This window comes from Antechinus flavipes, chromosome 6 (genome assembly GCF_016432865.1).
Source record: "Antechinus flavipes isolate AdamAnt ecotype Samford, QLD, Australia chromosome 6, AdamAnt_v2, whole genome shotgun sequence".
NCBI lineage: Eukaryota > Metazoa > Chordata > Mammalia > Dasyuromorphia > Dasyuridae > Antechinus > Antechinus flavipes.
This window is the reverse complement of record NC_067403.1, coordinates 123,914,958-123,930,292: the sequence shown is the minus strand read 5'-3', so window position 1 is coordinate 123,930,292 and position 15,335 is coordinate 123,914,958. Positions and strand designations below refer to the sequence as shown.

Sequence of the window (15,335 nt, the reverse complement as noted above, 5' to 3'; positions counted from 1 at the left end):
CAGATTCTGTCACAGTAGTTTTATTGCTTATATAGGGCTTAAATTTGGTTTATTAGATTGTTTCATTTTTTTATTACTCCCCACATTCCAATAAAATATATACTTATTCTGTAATAAATGATATGATGATTTCTAATAACAAAACTGCAGATAGATGATAGCACAAATGAATCTTCTGTAGCCTTTGTGCTTCCTTTTTGGGTACCACACTAAATATTAAAAGCATTGCTTTAATGTGTACCTCCATCACCTAACAGAGTGTTTGACAGCTAATAAGCACTTAAGTAAATGCATTCATTTTTTGACATATAAAAATATTTACTTTGATTTTTCATTTACAAAAGTATAACTATAAGCAAAACAAACTGAAGACCTTCTGTATAATTAACTTTATATATGTTGTTTCAACTATTTTAACAATATAATTTCTTCCTTGACCATATAGGAGGAGATCCATTGGGTCAATTTGCAGTTGAAAATATCCAGAATGAATGGAAAGTCTATGTGAAGAAACCTCTAGACAGGGAAAAAAAAGACAGCTACCTTCTCACCATTACTGCAACAGATGGTACTTTTTCTTCAAAAGCCATAGTGGAAGTGAAAGTTCTTGATGCAAATGACAACAGCCCCATTTGTGAAAAGGTATGAAATGTACTTTTAGGAGCATTCAACAAATATCTAAAATGAATTTTGTGCTTATCTTTGAATTATTCAAGTATGAAGAAACAGGAGTTTATTATAATGTGATAATTCTTACAAATAAATAGCAGACTCTTCTCTTTGTTATTCTCAAAGATGAATTAAATCCATTTAATAAAGTTTCATTGGATGGTTTATCTGAGAAGATAGCAGTTGTCATGACTGTTTACCATTTTTAGCTTTAAGAATCAGTTTCTGGGCCTGGCCTTGTAATGAGCTTATGATTTGTGCTTACACATATCTTCCACTGAAACCTTTCATTTTTGTAGTACATCATGAAACAGAAGAAATCCTGGATTCCCAAAGTCTATACTAGTATAATTTCAACTTTGGCATGTCCCTTTAAATGAAAGAGGCTTCATTCTGGGTCATTGAGATGGACTTTGTATTGCTCATCTGAAGATCACCCCAGTTGAGTACCTGGTGAAGAATTCTTTTTTAGGACTTGGGACTACCAATGAACTGAGTAGTAGAAGGATTAGAAACTTTCTTGATGGAGAGACTACCTATCCATCCTTGTTGAAATCATGGTCCTTTCAAAGTATTATACAACCAAATCTGGCACTCAGTAGAATTTTGTTTTTTCTTAAATTTCATTTTAGCAGAGAAGGGAAACATCATAGGTAAGGCAAAGAGTAGAGGATGTTTCAGAACTGTTGTTCTAACATGTTATATAACTTTGAAAAATGGATATCTCCATGTCATTACCTTAGGAACTTTAGAAGTCATGTAATTCGAACCTGATTTTATAGAGAAGAAATCTTAATCCAATAGAAGCAGCATACCCTAAGATCAGGCCATAAATTTTTTTTTTTTTTGACAGTATTACAACTAGAATCAGCATGCCACACTGGTGATGGAGAACAGAGTTCACAACTTTATTTTTTCTTATAATTTATACAAGAAAGATTTACTAAGTCTACTTTATTTGTGTGATGGAAAATCAAGAAAAGCAATAAATTATTTGGCAAGATCACAACTCTATTAAAAAAAAACTTTATTCATTTGATTATCATTATTACTCAATGCTTCAAATTGATTCAGGAGAAATTGAGTCTTTCTTCAGGTCAGGGCATTGTTAAATGTTGCTAGATTTCTATTGAGCAGAAAGTAAGAGAGTATTGGGCCTGGAGTCAGAAAACCTAAGTTTACATCCCATCTAGACAGTTACTAGCTGTTTGACATTGGGTAAATCACTGCCTCAATTTCCTCAACTGTTATGGTGAAAACATTAGCACCTCCCTCTCAGGATTGTGAGTCTCAGGTGAGGTCATAATTATAAAGGGTTTAGCACAGTCTCTGGCACATAGTAGGTACTTAAAAATTTCTTGTTTCCTTCTTTTTTTCCTCTCTTTACTAAATGTTCCTTACAATATTTTGTAGGGAACCTTTCCTCCTTCTCTATTTGTACTATTCCTTTTTGAAAAATATTTTATTTTTCCCAACTTAGATGTTAAATAATTTTTAATATTTATTTTTAAATTTTGAGTTCCAGATTCTGTTATGCTAAACATTTTCATGAATGTTGGGTTGTGAAAGAAAACTTAGATTCCCCCACCCCACCCCCCAAAAAAACCTAACACATCAGGAAAAATAAAGTGGGGGAAAAAGTATTCAGGCAGAGTCAGTTTTTTCTCTTGGCATGGACAGCATTTTTCATTTAAGTCCCTTAGTCTTGGATCATTATATTGCTGAGAATGACAAAAATCATTCATAGCTGATCATCTTAAGATATTGCTATTATTTTCTACATAGTACATTTTACTTTGTATGATGAGTTCATGGAAGTCTTTCCAGGTTTTTCTGATAGCATCCTGGTCATTATTTCTTATAGTACAATAGTATTTCATTATAACCACATATTACAACTTATTCAGCCATTCCCCAGTTGTTGGGCATTCCCTTTCAGTTACTACTTCTGAGAAAAGAACTGCCATAAACAATTTTGTACATAGGGGGTTTTTCCCCCCTTTTTAAAAGAAAATCTTATGGGACACCTAGATGGTGCAGTGAATAGAGCACCAGCCCTGAAGTCAGGAGGACCTGAGTTCAAATCTAGTCTCAGATACTTTAACATTTCCTAATTGTATGACCCTGGGCAAGTCACTTTGATGAGATATATAGATCATGGCAGGAATATGGGTTGGTCTCCTAGTTCTCCAGAACACCAAGTTAGGGCCAATTCAAAGCGAGAAATTTGCTATACAAAAGGCTGTGATAAGAAAAGGCACTTTATTAAAGACACAAAGATGTACTCTCAATTAATCAATTGCAGTAGCAAGAGATTGCAAAAAGACATTTTCTAAGGGATTACTTACACTGGAACGAAAACAGTAGAAAGCCATTTAAGTTTTTGCATCCAAAGAGGGGAGGATACTTTAGATAAACTTTCTTCCTGCTTCCAGGGAAAAGAGTCTTTCTCTGGGGTTTTTCCCAGAGAATGTAAGTGCACTTAAGTGTTCTGGGAGAGGCTGTTGGTGTTGTCCTCATCATCTTAACCCCAATTGCCTTAGTAAAAAAAAAATTTTAAGAAAAAGAAAAAATCTCTTGGGACATAGCTCTAAACTGCTCCACAGAATGGTTGAATCAGTTTACAACTCCACCAAGAAGGCATTTATGGTCTCATTTCTCTCCATTCCTTCCCACATTTGTTGTTTTCCTTTTCTGACCTAATAGCCAATCTAATAGGTATGAGGTAGTAGCTCAGAATTTTAATTTGTATAGCTTGATTATTTCATCTGTTCATATCCATTGGTCATTTATCATTTGGGGAATGGCTTTCATTTTTTTTTTTTTTTTGATGAATTTGACTCAGTTCCCTATATGTTTGAGAAATACTGCCTTTATCAGAGAAACCTCCTTCAACATTTTTTTTCCAGTTACTATTGCTAATTGCATTTACTGCTGTTCATTCTATTCTCCCTTCTTTTACCCTGTCCTCTCTCAAAATCGTTTTCCTTCTGACTATCCCCTCCTCTAATATATCCTTCCCTCTATCATTGTTCCCTCTTCTCATTTCCCTTTCCCTCCTACTTTTCTTCAGGATAAAATAGATTTCTAAAGCAAATTGAATTATACTATGGCTTTTGTAGTATTTATTTCTGTCTATGGTGTATACCACTCTTATGCAGGAGTGTTATAAGCTTTTTAAGAATAGTAGTCCATCTAGCTGCTTTTCATCTTAGTATCCCAAATGTCTAGCACAGTGCCTGGTACATTATTGCGTATAATAGATGCTTAACTAATGATGACTGAGTTAAAATGAATTAAACCCAACCCTTGTTGACAAGAGCGATGTAAAGGAAATCATTAATTTAGACTGAGAAAAGGACCTTAGAATTCCTCTACTTCAAACTCTTCCTTTTATAGATGAGGAATACAATGCTCAAAGAATTTAAGTGACTTGTCTTGGATCACTCCGTTGACAAGATTTGGATTCAGACCCAGATTCCCTAGTTTGATGCTCTTTTTAACTTCCTCATCAGCAAAATGGGGGAATATATGGAAAATAATGTTTGTACAACATATATCTCACAAAGTGAAGAAACACACATGTATTATAACCTAATTCTTGAGAAATAGTGCATAAATGGAGAAAGTACAAGTGTAAAACACTATAGACTAAGCACTAGATCAATATTAGAAGTCCAAAATTCTATAGAGTTCAGAAGAAGAAATGATTCATGAGAATCAGAAAACAAAGACTTCAGAGGTAGAAAATGCCTATTTGTTGTGGATCTGGCAACAGGTTTACTTTCCTTTTTCCAATTACTTTACAGTTGGAGCTAAAGCTCCTCAAAATGTGACTGGTAAAAATATTGTGGATTGGAAATTGGCATAGAAACATTACAGAAGATGGGAGGGTTTGGATTGAGGAAGTTGATTAAGAGAATAGTGTTGGAAGTAGTTGATGACAAGATCTATGTCAAGTGAATCCAGGAATCTGACAGTGTGGGAGACTCAGAATTGGGGATCAGAGGTGGTGAGTAAGAGAGGTTGTAATACAAGTTGAAGGCAGGAAATGAGGTTCACAAAAAAACTGAAGTTCTCAGAAGGTAAGAATTTGCCCTATAGGGTTTTTGACTGTGGTCAAGGAGCATATTTTTCTTCTTTGGTCTGGCATTTTCACAGTGTCTTTTAGCTTTTATCACAATTGATGCCACTTCAGAAGAACAAAATATACAGTATCTACAAATGTAATTGGACAAAATAGGCTGTTTAAGATTTCTCTTAAGATTTGCTTTGACAAATTAAGTTATCTAAAAAAAATTGACTAGAACCTATATTTTCATTAGTATAGAGACCTCCTTCTTAGGAAACTGCTTCCAACAATGCAGATTGGCATCCAGAGGTGAAAGACCTTTCCTAGGGTTACATTAAATATGTGTCGGACATGAGGATTCAACTGTGAGACAAGCCTTCTGTCTCCTACACTTCCCATCCAAAGTATATCCTGAAATATAAATGCACATTTTAATTACTGGTAAAAATAAATTATCTCAGAGCTGTCCAGCTGCTTATTGTGTTTTATAGTTCTTAATTGGATAAAGTTTATCATGTCTTTAATAATTTATTAACTTGCTTAATAGTGTAGAGTAAGAAAAATGTGGAGGTTTCAGTTTTTAACAGTTAATCTCTTAGTCATATATTATGAACTATCACTGAAAATGATTTAAATGTTTCCCTCCTACCCTAATCCTTAGTAAATACTACAAATTCATTTTTTCCCCTTCAAATGTTTTAGAGTGCTTATTCAGACACAATTCCTGAAGATACTGTTCCTGGGAAACTGATCATGCAAGTCTCTGCTACAGATGCAGATATCCGTTCCAATGCTGAAATTACTTACACATTGTCTGGTCCTGGTGCAGAAAAATTCAAACTGAATGCAGATACAGGTAAAAGACTATTGGCTGCAATAATTTTTTTTCTTTTAAGTTAAAGATCATACTTTTAAGTTTGCTTCTTTACCCCTTTTATTGCTGATATTTTTCATTAAGTTGACTTTATTAATAGTCTCTCCTATCAATTAGCTATCATAAACATGTAATTTGGAATAGTCATAATTAAAATAACAAATGGTATTTAATTTGGTTTTTAATTACTGACATCTTTGCCCTTCCTACAATAGTCTACTTGTTAGGTATTTTCTCACAGAACTAGTTATACCCATACAAATCTGAGCTTCTGTAGAAGATCCCATGATTCTATGATATGCAAACAAGTAGTTGCAAAACTTAAATAGACATTTTACTGATGGAATTTTGGAATTCATAAGAGACCCTTGCTTTAATCTTTAAGATTAAAATCCCTAGCAACTGGCACAGTTTGTGAACCTTGCACTTATGAGACTGGTGCAGCTATTCACTCAGACATTGACAAAAGTGTTCACTTTTGAAAGACCATTTATTCAGATATTATGTATGCAGAAGCGTAGGGGAGAGGGGCGCATAATGAATAGATTTAATGTTATAGATGGCTAGGCAAAATCTCTTCTCAGATTTCAAGTAAATCTCTTTCTTTAGCATGTGGTGTTTGTTTTTTAGGTGAATTGAAAACATTTGCCCCCTTGGATCGTGAGCAGCAAGCAGTTTATAATCTTTTAGTCAAGGCTACAGATGGAGGAGGACGATTCTGCCAGATGAGTGTTGTCTTCACATTGGAGGATGTCAATGATAATGCCCCAGAATTCTCAGCTGATCCTTATGCCATTACAGTATTTGAAAACACTGAACCCAAGACGCCATTGACGAGAGTACAAGCCACTGATGCAGATGCAGGTATGTAAATAGAGTATAGATCCCTGGAAGATCTCAGTTCAAAAACATCCTTCGATATGGATTTGTGTGAGTTGTTATCAATGACGTGACCTAGAGCAACTCTTTTAATTTGTTTGTCTCAAGTTTTCTCAATTGTAAAATGGGGATAATCATAACACCCTACCTTACAAGGTTTTTATGAGGATCAAATAAGATAAAATTCATAAAGATTCTCTAGTACATCTATGTGCCTGGCACATAGTAGGTGCTGTATAAATAATTGTTCATTCCTTTCTCTCCTCTCTTGGATCATAGAGGGAAGAAACCTTGGAGTTCATTGGTCCCAGTCCCTTTATTTCTCAAGTGAAGAAATAAAATGGCATAATGAGTAAAGCTTTGAACTTGGATTCCAGAAATTTGAATCCTGCTTCCAATTACTTGCTAGCTAGCACTGTGGTCAAATCATGTCACCATGCATTTATTAAGCATCTGCTATAGACCAGGCATTGTGCTAGGTCCTTTTGTTTCAAAGACAAAAATTATAGAGTTCTGTACCTGGGATGACCTCAGTTTACATTCTTGTTTGCTACTTGCTAGTTACATGTCTATTAGCACATCATTTAATTCCTCTGAGTGTCAGTTTTGTTATCTGTAAAATGGAGATGATAATGCTTTTGCTGTATGCCTCACAGCATTATTGTGAGAAGTACTTTGCAAATCTTAAAACACCATTTAATTCTCAGCATCCTGCTTGGTGTCTTGTGCCTGAGCTCTAAATGACATGCCAAGTGCTTTGAGAATTTTAACATTCTATATTAATTATAATATAGTTGTTATGGAGAATTTAGAATTTCTCATATAGGAGAGTGACAGGAGAAAATTATGTCTTTCAGTATTTAACAACGCCAGACTTTGAGAAGTGTCAAATTTTGTAAAGTAAGTTGTAATGTCTTTTAAGAACAGTGCCACAGGTCCTGGCAGTTTAATTTCAAAGCATTTTGACACGAAGTTTGTTATATATTTCTTGAATGCAGCACTAAAGTATCTGAGAATGGCAAAGAGGGCAATTACTCATCAGTGAAATTAGTTAATATGCTGAATTATTAAGAACAACTCTGTAGTCTGTCTGAGAATTTGATACCCCACAGTATTTTAGATATCTAAAGACCCACATGTTTTCTCGTGGTGTAATTCTTATTCAGATTATGAAAAGCTGGTGAATTGTAACCAAGAAGCCAAGAAGCAATTTTTTGGGGTATGTTGTAATGGTTACGAGTATAACAAGTATAGTTGTTTCTCTAAGGTTTCTTCCCCCTGTGGTCCAAGAGAGGAGAGAAAGGAATGAGAAATAAAGGGACTGGGACCAATGAACCCTAAGGTTTCTCCCCCCTGTGATCCAAGAGAGGAGAGACGGGAATGAGCAATTATTGACTAGTTATTGTCCTTTCTCTTTCTCAAAGAGAACATAATATGACATTACCTTTGTTAGAAACAAGGTATAGTGTGTCCGATTGTGGCTGATCAGACCAAAATAAGCTCAGCCTGGTTCTTCCACAGGTTGGACCCAGGTAGTCCACATGTGAAGTTCTTTAAATTTAGAGAAAATAAGCCTAAGGTTAGCTTTAAGTTTTGCCCACTCATGCAAGTCCCTTATTACCCTTAGACTTGGGAAAGAGTTTGTTTTAATAAAACATCTTAAAATGTGGAGACATTTCTAATGTGCCTTTCTTTTTATACACCCACACATAATTTCTTCTTATTTTTGGCTAGGATTAAATCACAAGATTGCCTACTCATTAGTGAACTCTGCAGATGGGCAGTTCTCTATTGATGAGTCATCTGGAATTATCCGATTGGAAAAGCCTTTGGATCGCGAGTTACAGGCGGTATATAATCTGATTTTGAAAGCTGTAGATCATGGTGTGCCAAGAAGGCTGACTGCTACAGGCACTGTCGTTGTATCTGTTTTGGATATAAATGATAATCCTCCTGTGTTTGAATATCGTGAATATGGAGCCACAGTGCCCGAGGACATCCTTATTGGGACAGAGGTTCTGCGGGTGTATGCGGCCAGCCGAGATATTGAAGCCAATGCAGAGATCACTTATGCAATCATCAGTGGCAATGAGCATGGAAAATTCAGTATTGATTCCACAACAGGTAATTTAGCATATGTCACAAATAGAAACCTTTTATTAGTCTACTAAATAGTTGGCTTCTTATGCATTATATAATGCATTTTTATGCATTATATAATATACATTATATAAGTGTATATTTTACAGACATTTATATATGAATACATTTATGTGTGGATATATGAGAGAATGCTAAAGTAAAAAAAAAACATTAAACTTTTTCATTTTTTAATCTTAGTAGCAGCTGAAAAGGAGTCGAAAGTTTCTGTAAACATTTTTATTTATGTGAATAAAAAAAATGTAAGTCTGGTATGGTTGAGTTAGAGTTAGAGCATTATGAAGTTAAAACTTTTGCAGAGTTGCCTTTAATCAGGATTGGAGAAATAGAATTTAATTGAAAACACCCTTCTTAGCTACCTGTTTTTCTCCATAGTGAAACTCATCTGATAGGAAAATCAGCCTCCACCTGTGCATCATTGGTTTCATCTTCTATAATCTAAGTTTCTGTAGCATGGTACAGCCCTTTATCATTTTAAATTTAACATTTGAAATACTCTGCATCATATTTTCTGGTGGACTGCCAGTAAGGTCAGAAGGTATGACTTCAGCAACCATTTAGATTGGAAATTTTGAGTTAACCTATTTTCTAAAAGTATCTGTGGTCCTTAGAATGCTGTGAAATAAGGCCTAGTGAAAACGGAATTTTACTGTTCTAGCCATAAAGTCATTTTGTTTTAAGTTTAAGAGAATCAGTCATACAATACCTGGCGCTATGCTAGACAAAGCCAAAAATATGCAAGATAGCTTATATTATCTGAAAACAACACAGGCTTGGTGAAGTAAATGTTAATACATACAGAATAAGTATAAACTAATTTCTCAGAGGGCAGTAACAATAAGAGGACATTTCATGTGTCTGGTGGCCTTTGGCTGAGCTTCAAGTACAGTAGAGGCCTTGTTTCATACTGGATCAGAGAATTTAAAGCCAAAAGGAACTTTAGAGATCACCTAATCCATCCCTTTTATTTTATAAATGAGGGAACTGAGTCTTAGAGAAAGAATGGGGATCATTTCATTTGGGCATTTCTATCTCCAGCACTTAGTTTAGTTGCTGGCACATAGTAAGTAGGACCTTAATGAAAGTTTCAGTTCTTATATCCAGTCAGTTTCCAGCTCCTACATTTTCTTTATGATCATAGATTTAGGAGTAGAAGGGATTTTAGAAGTCATGTAGGGGGCCTCATAACTGAATATGTGGATTGTGAAATTATGATTTGTTATCAGCAAATGTTTCATTTGTATACCTGTTTTATACACCTATCATACCTGGAGTCACATAAAAATTTATTGGGCAAAAAAGGAAGTTAAATGGGAAAAGTTTAAGAAGCCTTGAGATAAAAGTATCATTCAAGGGTTTGTGCTGGGCCCTGACATCAGCCTGCTTTTGCAATTTTATCATTTAAAAAACCTGCATCTCAGCCCAGGTACGGGTTATTCATTATCCTTTTTTCTTTTCTTATTCAATCTCATCTCCAGACTTTTACTTACAGCCTTGTTCCATGCAACAAAGTATAAAAGATAAATAAAAAAGTGTATTGGGGGAGCAGTTAGATGGTGCAGTGGATAAAGCACTGGCCATGGAGTCAGGAGGACCTTAGTTCAAATCAGGCCTCAGACACTAGCTATGTGACCCTGGCCTTAACTCCAATTGCCTAAGCCCCCTACCTCTCTCCCCCAAAAAGTGTATTAGGCATTTACTATACCAAACTTTGTGATAAGTTTTGGAATTCAAATAGGAAGTTTTGGAATTTAGAAAAATGGAATTCAAATAGAAAAATAAAACAATGTCAAGGAATTCACTTTCTTATTAAGGGAGGTTGCACATAAAAAAATCAGGTACAGGGTTGGATAAGAAGGCTCCAAAATCCTAACAGTTCCCAGTAGTGAGGTGGGTGAGGAAGCCCCATGGCCTTTTTCAGATCAGGTCATTTGGCGTAATGATCTAGATTTTGGAAGACATAGAGGGAAGGCAGAGGATAAGATCTGAAAAGCCTTCTCTTTTGTATTAAAATGAAAAAAGATAATAATCTTCCTTACCTTTGTTATGTGAATAGCTATGTCTGCTCAGGAGATAGTGGACTTGAGGATCTTAGTAGATTCAGGGATTCTGGGCTCCCTCCTGCAGAGGGGAGTAGGAAGCTCTGTGTTTAGGCAGAAGGACACAAGATGAAAAGAAACAGTAAAGATAAGGTTGAGAGAGGTCATTTTGTAACACTTAAGACTTAAATGGAGTGTGGGTGACCTGGGGAAAGATGTGACAAAATCCTCCTTCCTGTACCACACTATTTTGAGGTGGGGAGAGGGGAAAAGGATCCCTACTGATGGTGGGCTTCTTCCCCCCACTATTGGTGTGAATGATCTGGCCTCAAAGAGAAAGTAGTAAAGAATGCACTTTTATCCTATCACAATTTGTTAAAATCTTTCTCTTTTTGCAAGATTCAATTCAGGCACTGCCTCTTCTATGAAATATTTCCTTATTGCTTCAATTGAAAATGATTTCTCCCTTGAGTTTTATATATATAGTCCTTTGTCCTAGGCTTTTCTGAGCATTTATCACATTCGACCTTGTATTTCACTTACTTGTGTGCATATTTTATCCTCTCCTATTATTTTGTAAACTTTTCCCAAATGAAGGCAGAGTATGTCAGTCATTCTGATAGATAGCAAGTGTTTTTTAAGCCCATATGTATGTGCCAAGCACTGTGCTAAGAAATAGGTGCTGATTTTTATCGTTTTTATTACCAATTCTTTAGCATAATCCGTAAAGTTATTTGGTGCTTAAACATCATTTTATCAAGCCTGGCCTGTTCAGGTTGATTACCTGCTACAGCCAAACTAACTTTATTAATGTATTTCTTACATGAAACCCCATTTTCCCTTTCTATAGACTATTTCTTATGCCTAGAATTTCCCTGCCCATCTTTGCTTCTACCACTTGGAACTCCTTTTAGATGCTCTTCTCTTAAAGACACCTTTTCAGATTGCTCCAGTCCACATTCCCCATATTTATTTTATTCCCCATATTTATTTTCTGTTACAGTGTTTCTCCTAGGGTTAAGATACAAACTCCTTGAAGGCTGGAACTGCCTCACTTTTCATAGTTGTTTTCCCAGTATGTAACAAAGTACCTGATACATAGCAGGCTAAGTATGATAATATTTAACATATACTTGTTGATTAATTAAATGTTGAATTCAGTTGAGTTTTAGTGTCAGAGATGTAGAAGGAGAACCCAGAAAATAATTTAAGTGTAATGAAGTAAGAATTACCATAAAAACAGTGGAGAAAAAAAGTCAAGTTAAGAAGCCAGAGAAGGTCTCTAGAGGAATGTTCATATTTTCAGAATATTGTATTTGAAAATGAAAAATATTATATGTGTTGTGAAGAGACTCATTTCTATAAAAAAGATGTAACTGAATATTTTGAACTTGTTTAAAAAGTCGTAAGTCAGGAGGATATTATCTTAATAGAATGGTATTGTTCCTTTAACAGCTTCAATTTATATTTGATGTTCTTTACAGGAGTCATATTTATTATTGACAACTTGGATTATGAAAGCTCTCATGAATATTATCTTACTGTGGAAGCCACTGATGGAGGCACACCTTCTCTGAGTGATGTCGCAACAGTGAACATTAATGTCACAGATATCAATGATAACACTCCAGTGTTCAGCCAAGACACCTATACTGCAGTGATCAGTGAAGATGCTGTGCTTGAACAGTCTGTTGTCACTGTATGCATTATGCTTTTATTCCTTTCCTCCTGCTGCAATTTCCTTTAGTTTATCTTTATAAGGGATTCTCTATGAGATTATCTTGCTTACAAACTATATGAGAACATTAAAATATCAGTATATTAACTGATATTTGACTATAATCATACAGCTATCCTTTGACTATAATCATACAGCTATCCCCTTCCGTATTAAGAGAGTTTGGAACCCGAAAAGAAATCTGATTTTTTTTTTTTTAATGGGATGTTTATGATACCTTGTAAGATTTGGTTTAAGTATTCAGCTCGGTATCATCTCCTGGCCTTAGTATGTCATCTGCAATATTCACAAAACTTCCTCAAAATCCTCATTTAATTTCTTGTGCCAATCCAATGTTATATTAAACTACAATGAAGAAAGCCTTGGTGTGGATGGGATAACTGTGTTACACAAGTTGACTAATGTTTGGTGAGGTGGATAGAGAATTGGCCACAGAGACAGGAAGGCCTATTTGACTCTTGCTTTAGACACAGATTGAGAAGATCACCCTCTCAGTGTTCAAGACACATTTCTAAGACTCTTTAAGTGGGAGGGAAAATGATTACCTTCACTAGTAGAGTTTTCTGACCTGAGAGTTCTCTAGAAAAAGAATATCATGAGTCCAGAACCTATTGTCGTGTGTGTGTGTGTGTGTGTGTGTGTGTGTGTGTGTGTGTGTGTGTGTGTGTTCAGTAGAGGAATGCTTACTAATTTTAAGAGCTGATTTTTTTTTTCTTTTTTGGTTTTGAGAACAGTGTTTCAGACAGCCACCTTCTCTTATTTGCTAGTGTATTTGCTAGTAGTCAGTCCATATCAAGAGCAATTTTAAACAAAGTTATATTCTTTTCTAGGTTATGGCAGATGATGCTGATGGACCTTCAAACAATTACATTCACTATTCTATTATAGATGGCAACCAAGGCAACCCCTTTACTATTGATCCTGTAAAAGGGGAAATAAAAGTAACTCAACTTCTAGATCGGGAAATGGTAAGAGAAATTGTTGTTGGTTGTTTGATGTTGTATAAATTTTGTGAATGGGTGAAAAGTCAAACACCCAACATGCTTATTGAATACTAGCTTTGTACCAACAAGGAACTATGCTGATGATTGTGCAAAGCTGCAAGAATTGCCTGGATTTCAGGTTCTTAGAGTTTAGTTGTAGAGAAAAGTTATTAGTACACCAGAAGAAAAATAGCAATTCCAAAAGAGTTAAATGAGAGGACATGTATGCAAGAAATGGTACAAAATTATTCATGATTTCTTGTCAAATGACTTGTGTAGGTAAGAAGTACTCCAAGTTGAGAAGAAGGAGAGATTACACTCAGATGGAGTGGGTTTAGGGTAGCTTCTTAGATGAGAATGTATTTGAGGTAAGATTTCAAAGATGATTTGGATTTAGAAAAGGAACAAACGGAAGAGAATATTCTAATAGTGCAGAATTTTATCAGTTTCTATTTGTAACATCAGGGAACTAATGATTTTCAGAATTTGAACCTATCTTAGATTTCTCATAAAAAAGGTGACAAAACTCCAGGGTTAACTGTACCAGAGCATTCTATTTCTGAAGGGAGAGAAAGAAAAAGCATGGCAAAGTGATAGTGATGATTGAAAACATTAATAAAAACATTTTAAAATTATATTTGGTTTGGGTCTATGTAGGTGCCCCTGGAATGGTGGACTAGAATGAGATTGGACCATCACTGGGCAGGAGACCAGCCCACTTAAGTTCTTCCCATCATTCATTTAAAGGAGAAATAGATCTTTCAAAGAAAAACCAAGTTTTTTATCTTACTCTCCATTGGAGACCAGTGAAAAAGAAATTTTAACTTTTGACTCTTAGGTAGTCGTAAGAACAAGACCATAAGATAATAACATAGGCAAAATGTAAAATTTCTGGGATAAATGAGAAGGGAAAATTTTATGCAAAGTTTGGTCAGAAAGAGTATGAAAAAATAATTATATATATAATTATAAATATAATAATTATATACTTCATGAGGGCCCATTGGCTGAAAATAGACATTGAACTTCAGGAGGAGGAGGATGGACATTAATATAATTTAAAGATTCATCATCTAGTAAGTTACTGTTTTGTGTAATTTGCTGTTTATCAAGTATTATTTTCTATTTCTAAAAATTCTAATGGAAAGAATTTTGGCCACATTGCAAATTATTTTAAACTTTGTGGGCTTGTCTTAGAACTCCACTAATGTACATAATATTTCTGAAGGAAAATGGATACTATGTTCCAAATAAATAACTGAAAATTAAATAAAGATAAACTTTTGAAATAACATTTCTGGCCTGGAGACTGATGATATTATCAATATATGGGAGACGATCATATTCTTGCAAATATGCTTTTGCATTGGTTATATGAACTTTAAAAAAAATGTATCTGTCTTTGTTTTTCCAAAGATTTCAGGTTATACACTCACAGTTCAAGCAGCTGATAATGGCAGCCCACCCAGAGTCAATACAACCACTGTGAACATCGATGTATCTGATGTAAATGACAATCCTCCAGTTTTCTCAAAGGGCAACTATAGTGTAATCATCCAGGTAATTTCACTTAGAATCATGATACAAAATCTGAATCAAAAGAAGATAGAAGCCTCTCTATTATTTCCTTAAGAAGTAATCATTCAATCTTTGGATTGAGAGCTTTACTGAGGATGAATTATTATATGCTCAGATGCAGACAGATACAAACACACACACACACACACACACATATATACATGTGTGAATAGGCATATATGTATGTGTGTTTAGGCTGTAGTAAACCTATATGTATTGATAACCTTGCAAAACCTAACCCAGCATTCCACCATCTCAGTGTCTCTGCATCTGCTGTACCACATTTGGAATGTACATCCTCTTTTCCTTTAAAACACAACTCAAGCATCCTTTTCTGATCCTC

General features: G+C 35.0%; 1 protein-coding gene across 2 annotated transcripts in view; it reads left to right on the top strand.

The window, feature by feature from the left end:
• FAT1 (FAT atypical cadherin 1) overlaps positions 1–15,335 on the top strand; it is a 160,690-nt gene that overhangs the window by 118,907 nt on the left and 26,448 nt on the right. For both annotated transcript variants that reach the window (XM_051965035.1, XM_051965034.1), the window contains 7 exons: positions 446–642; positions 5,444–5,597; positions 6,246–6,479; positions 8,229–8,618; positions 12,178–12,392; positions 13,262–13,399; positions 14,831–14,974. In XM_051965035.1, coding sequence (XP_051820995.1) covers positions 446–642; positions 5,444–5,597; positions 6,246–6,479; positions 8,229–8,618; positions 12,178–12,392; positions 13,262–13,399; positions 14,831–14,974 — 1,472 coding nt within the window. The remainder of the gene's footprint in view (positions 1–445; positions 643–5,443; positions 5,598–6,245; positions 6,480–8,228; positions 8,619–12,177; positions 12,393–13,261; positions 13,400–14,830; positions 14,975–15,335) is intronic.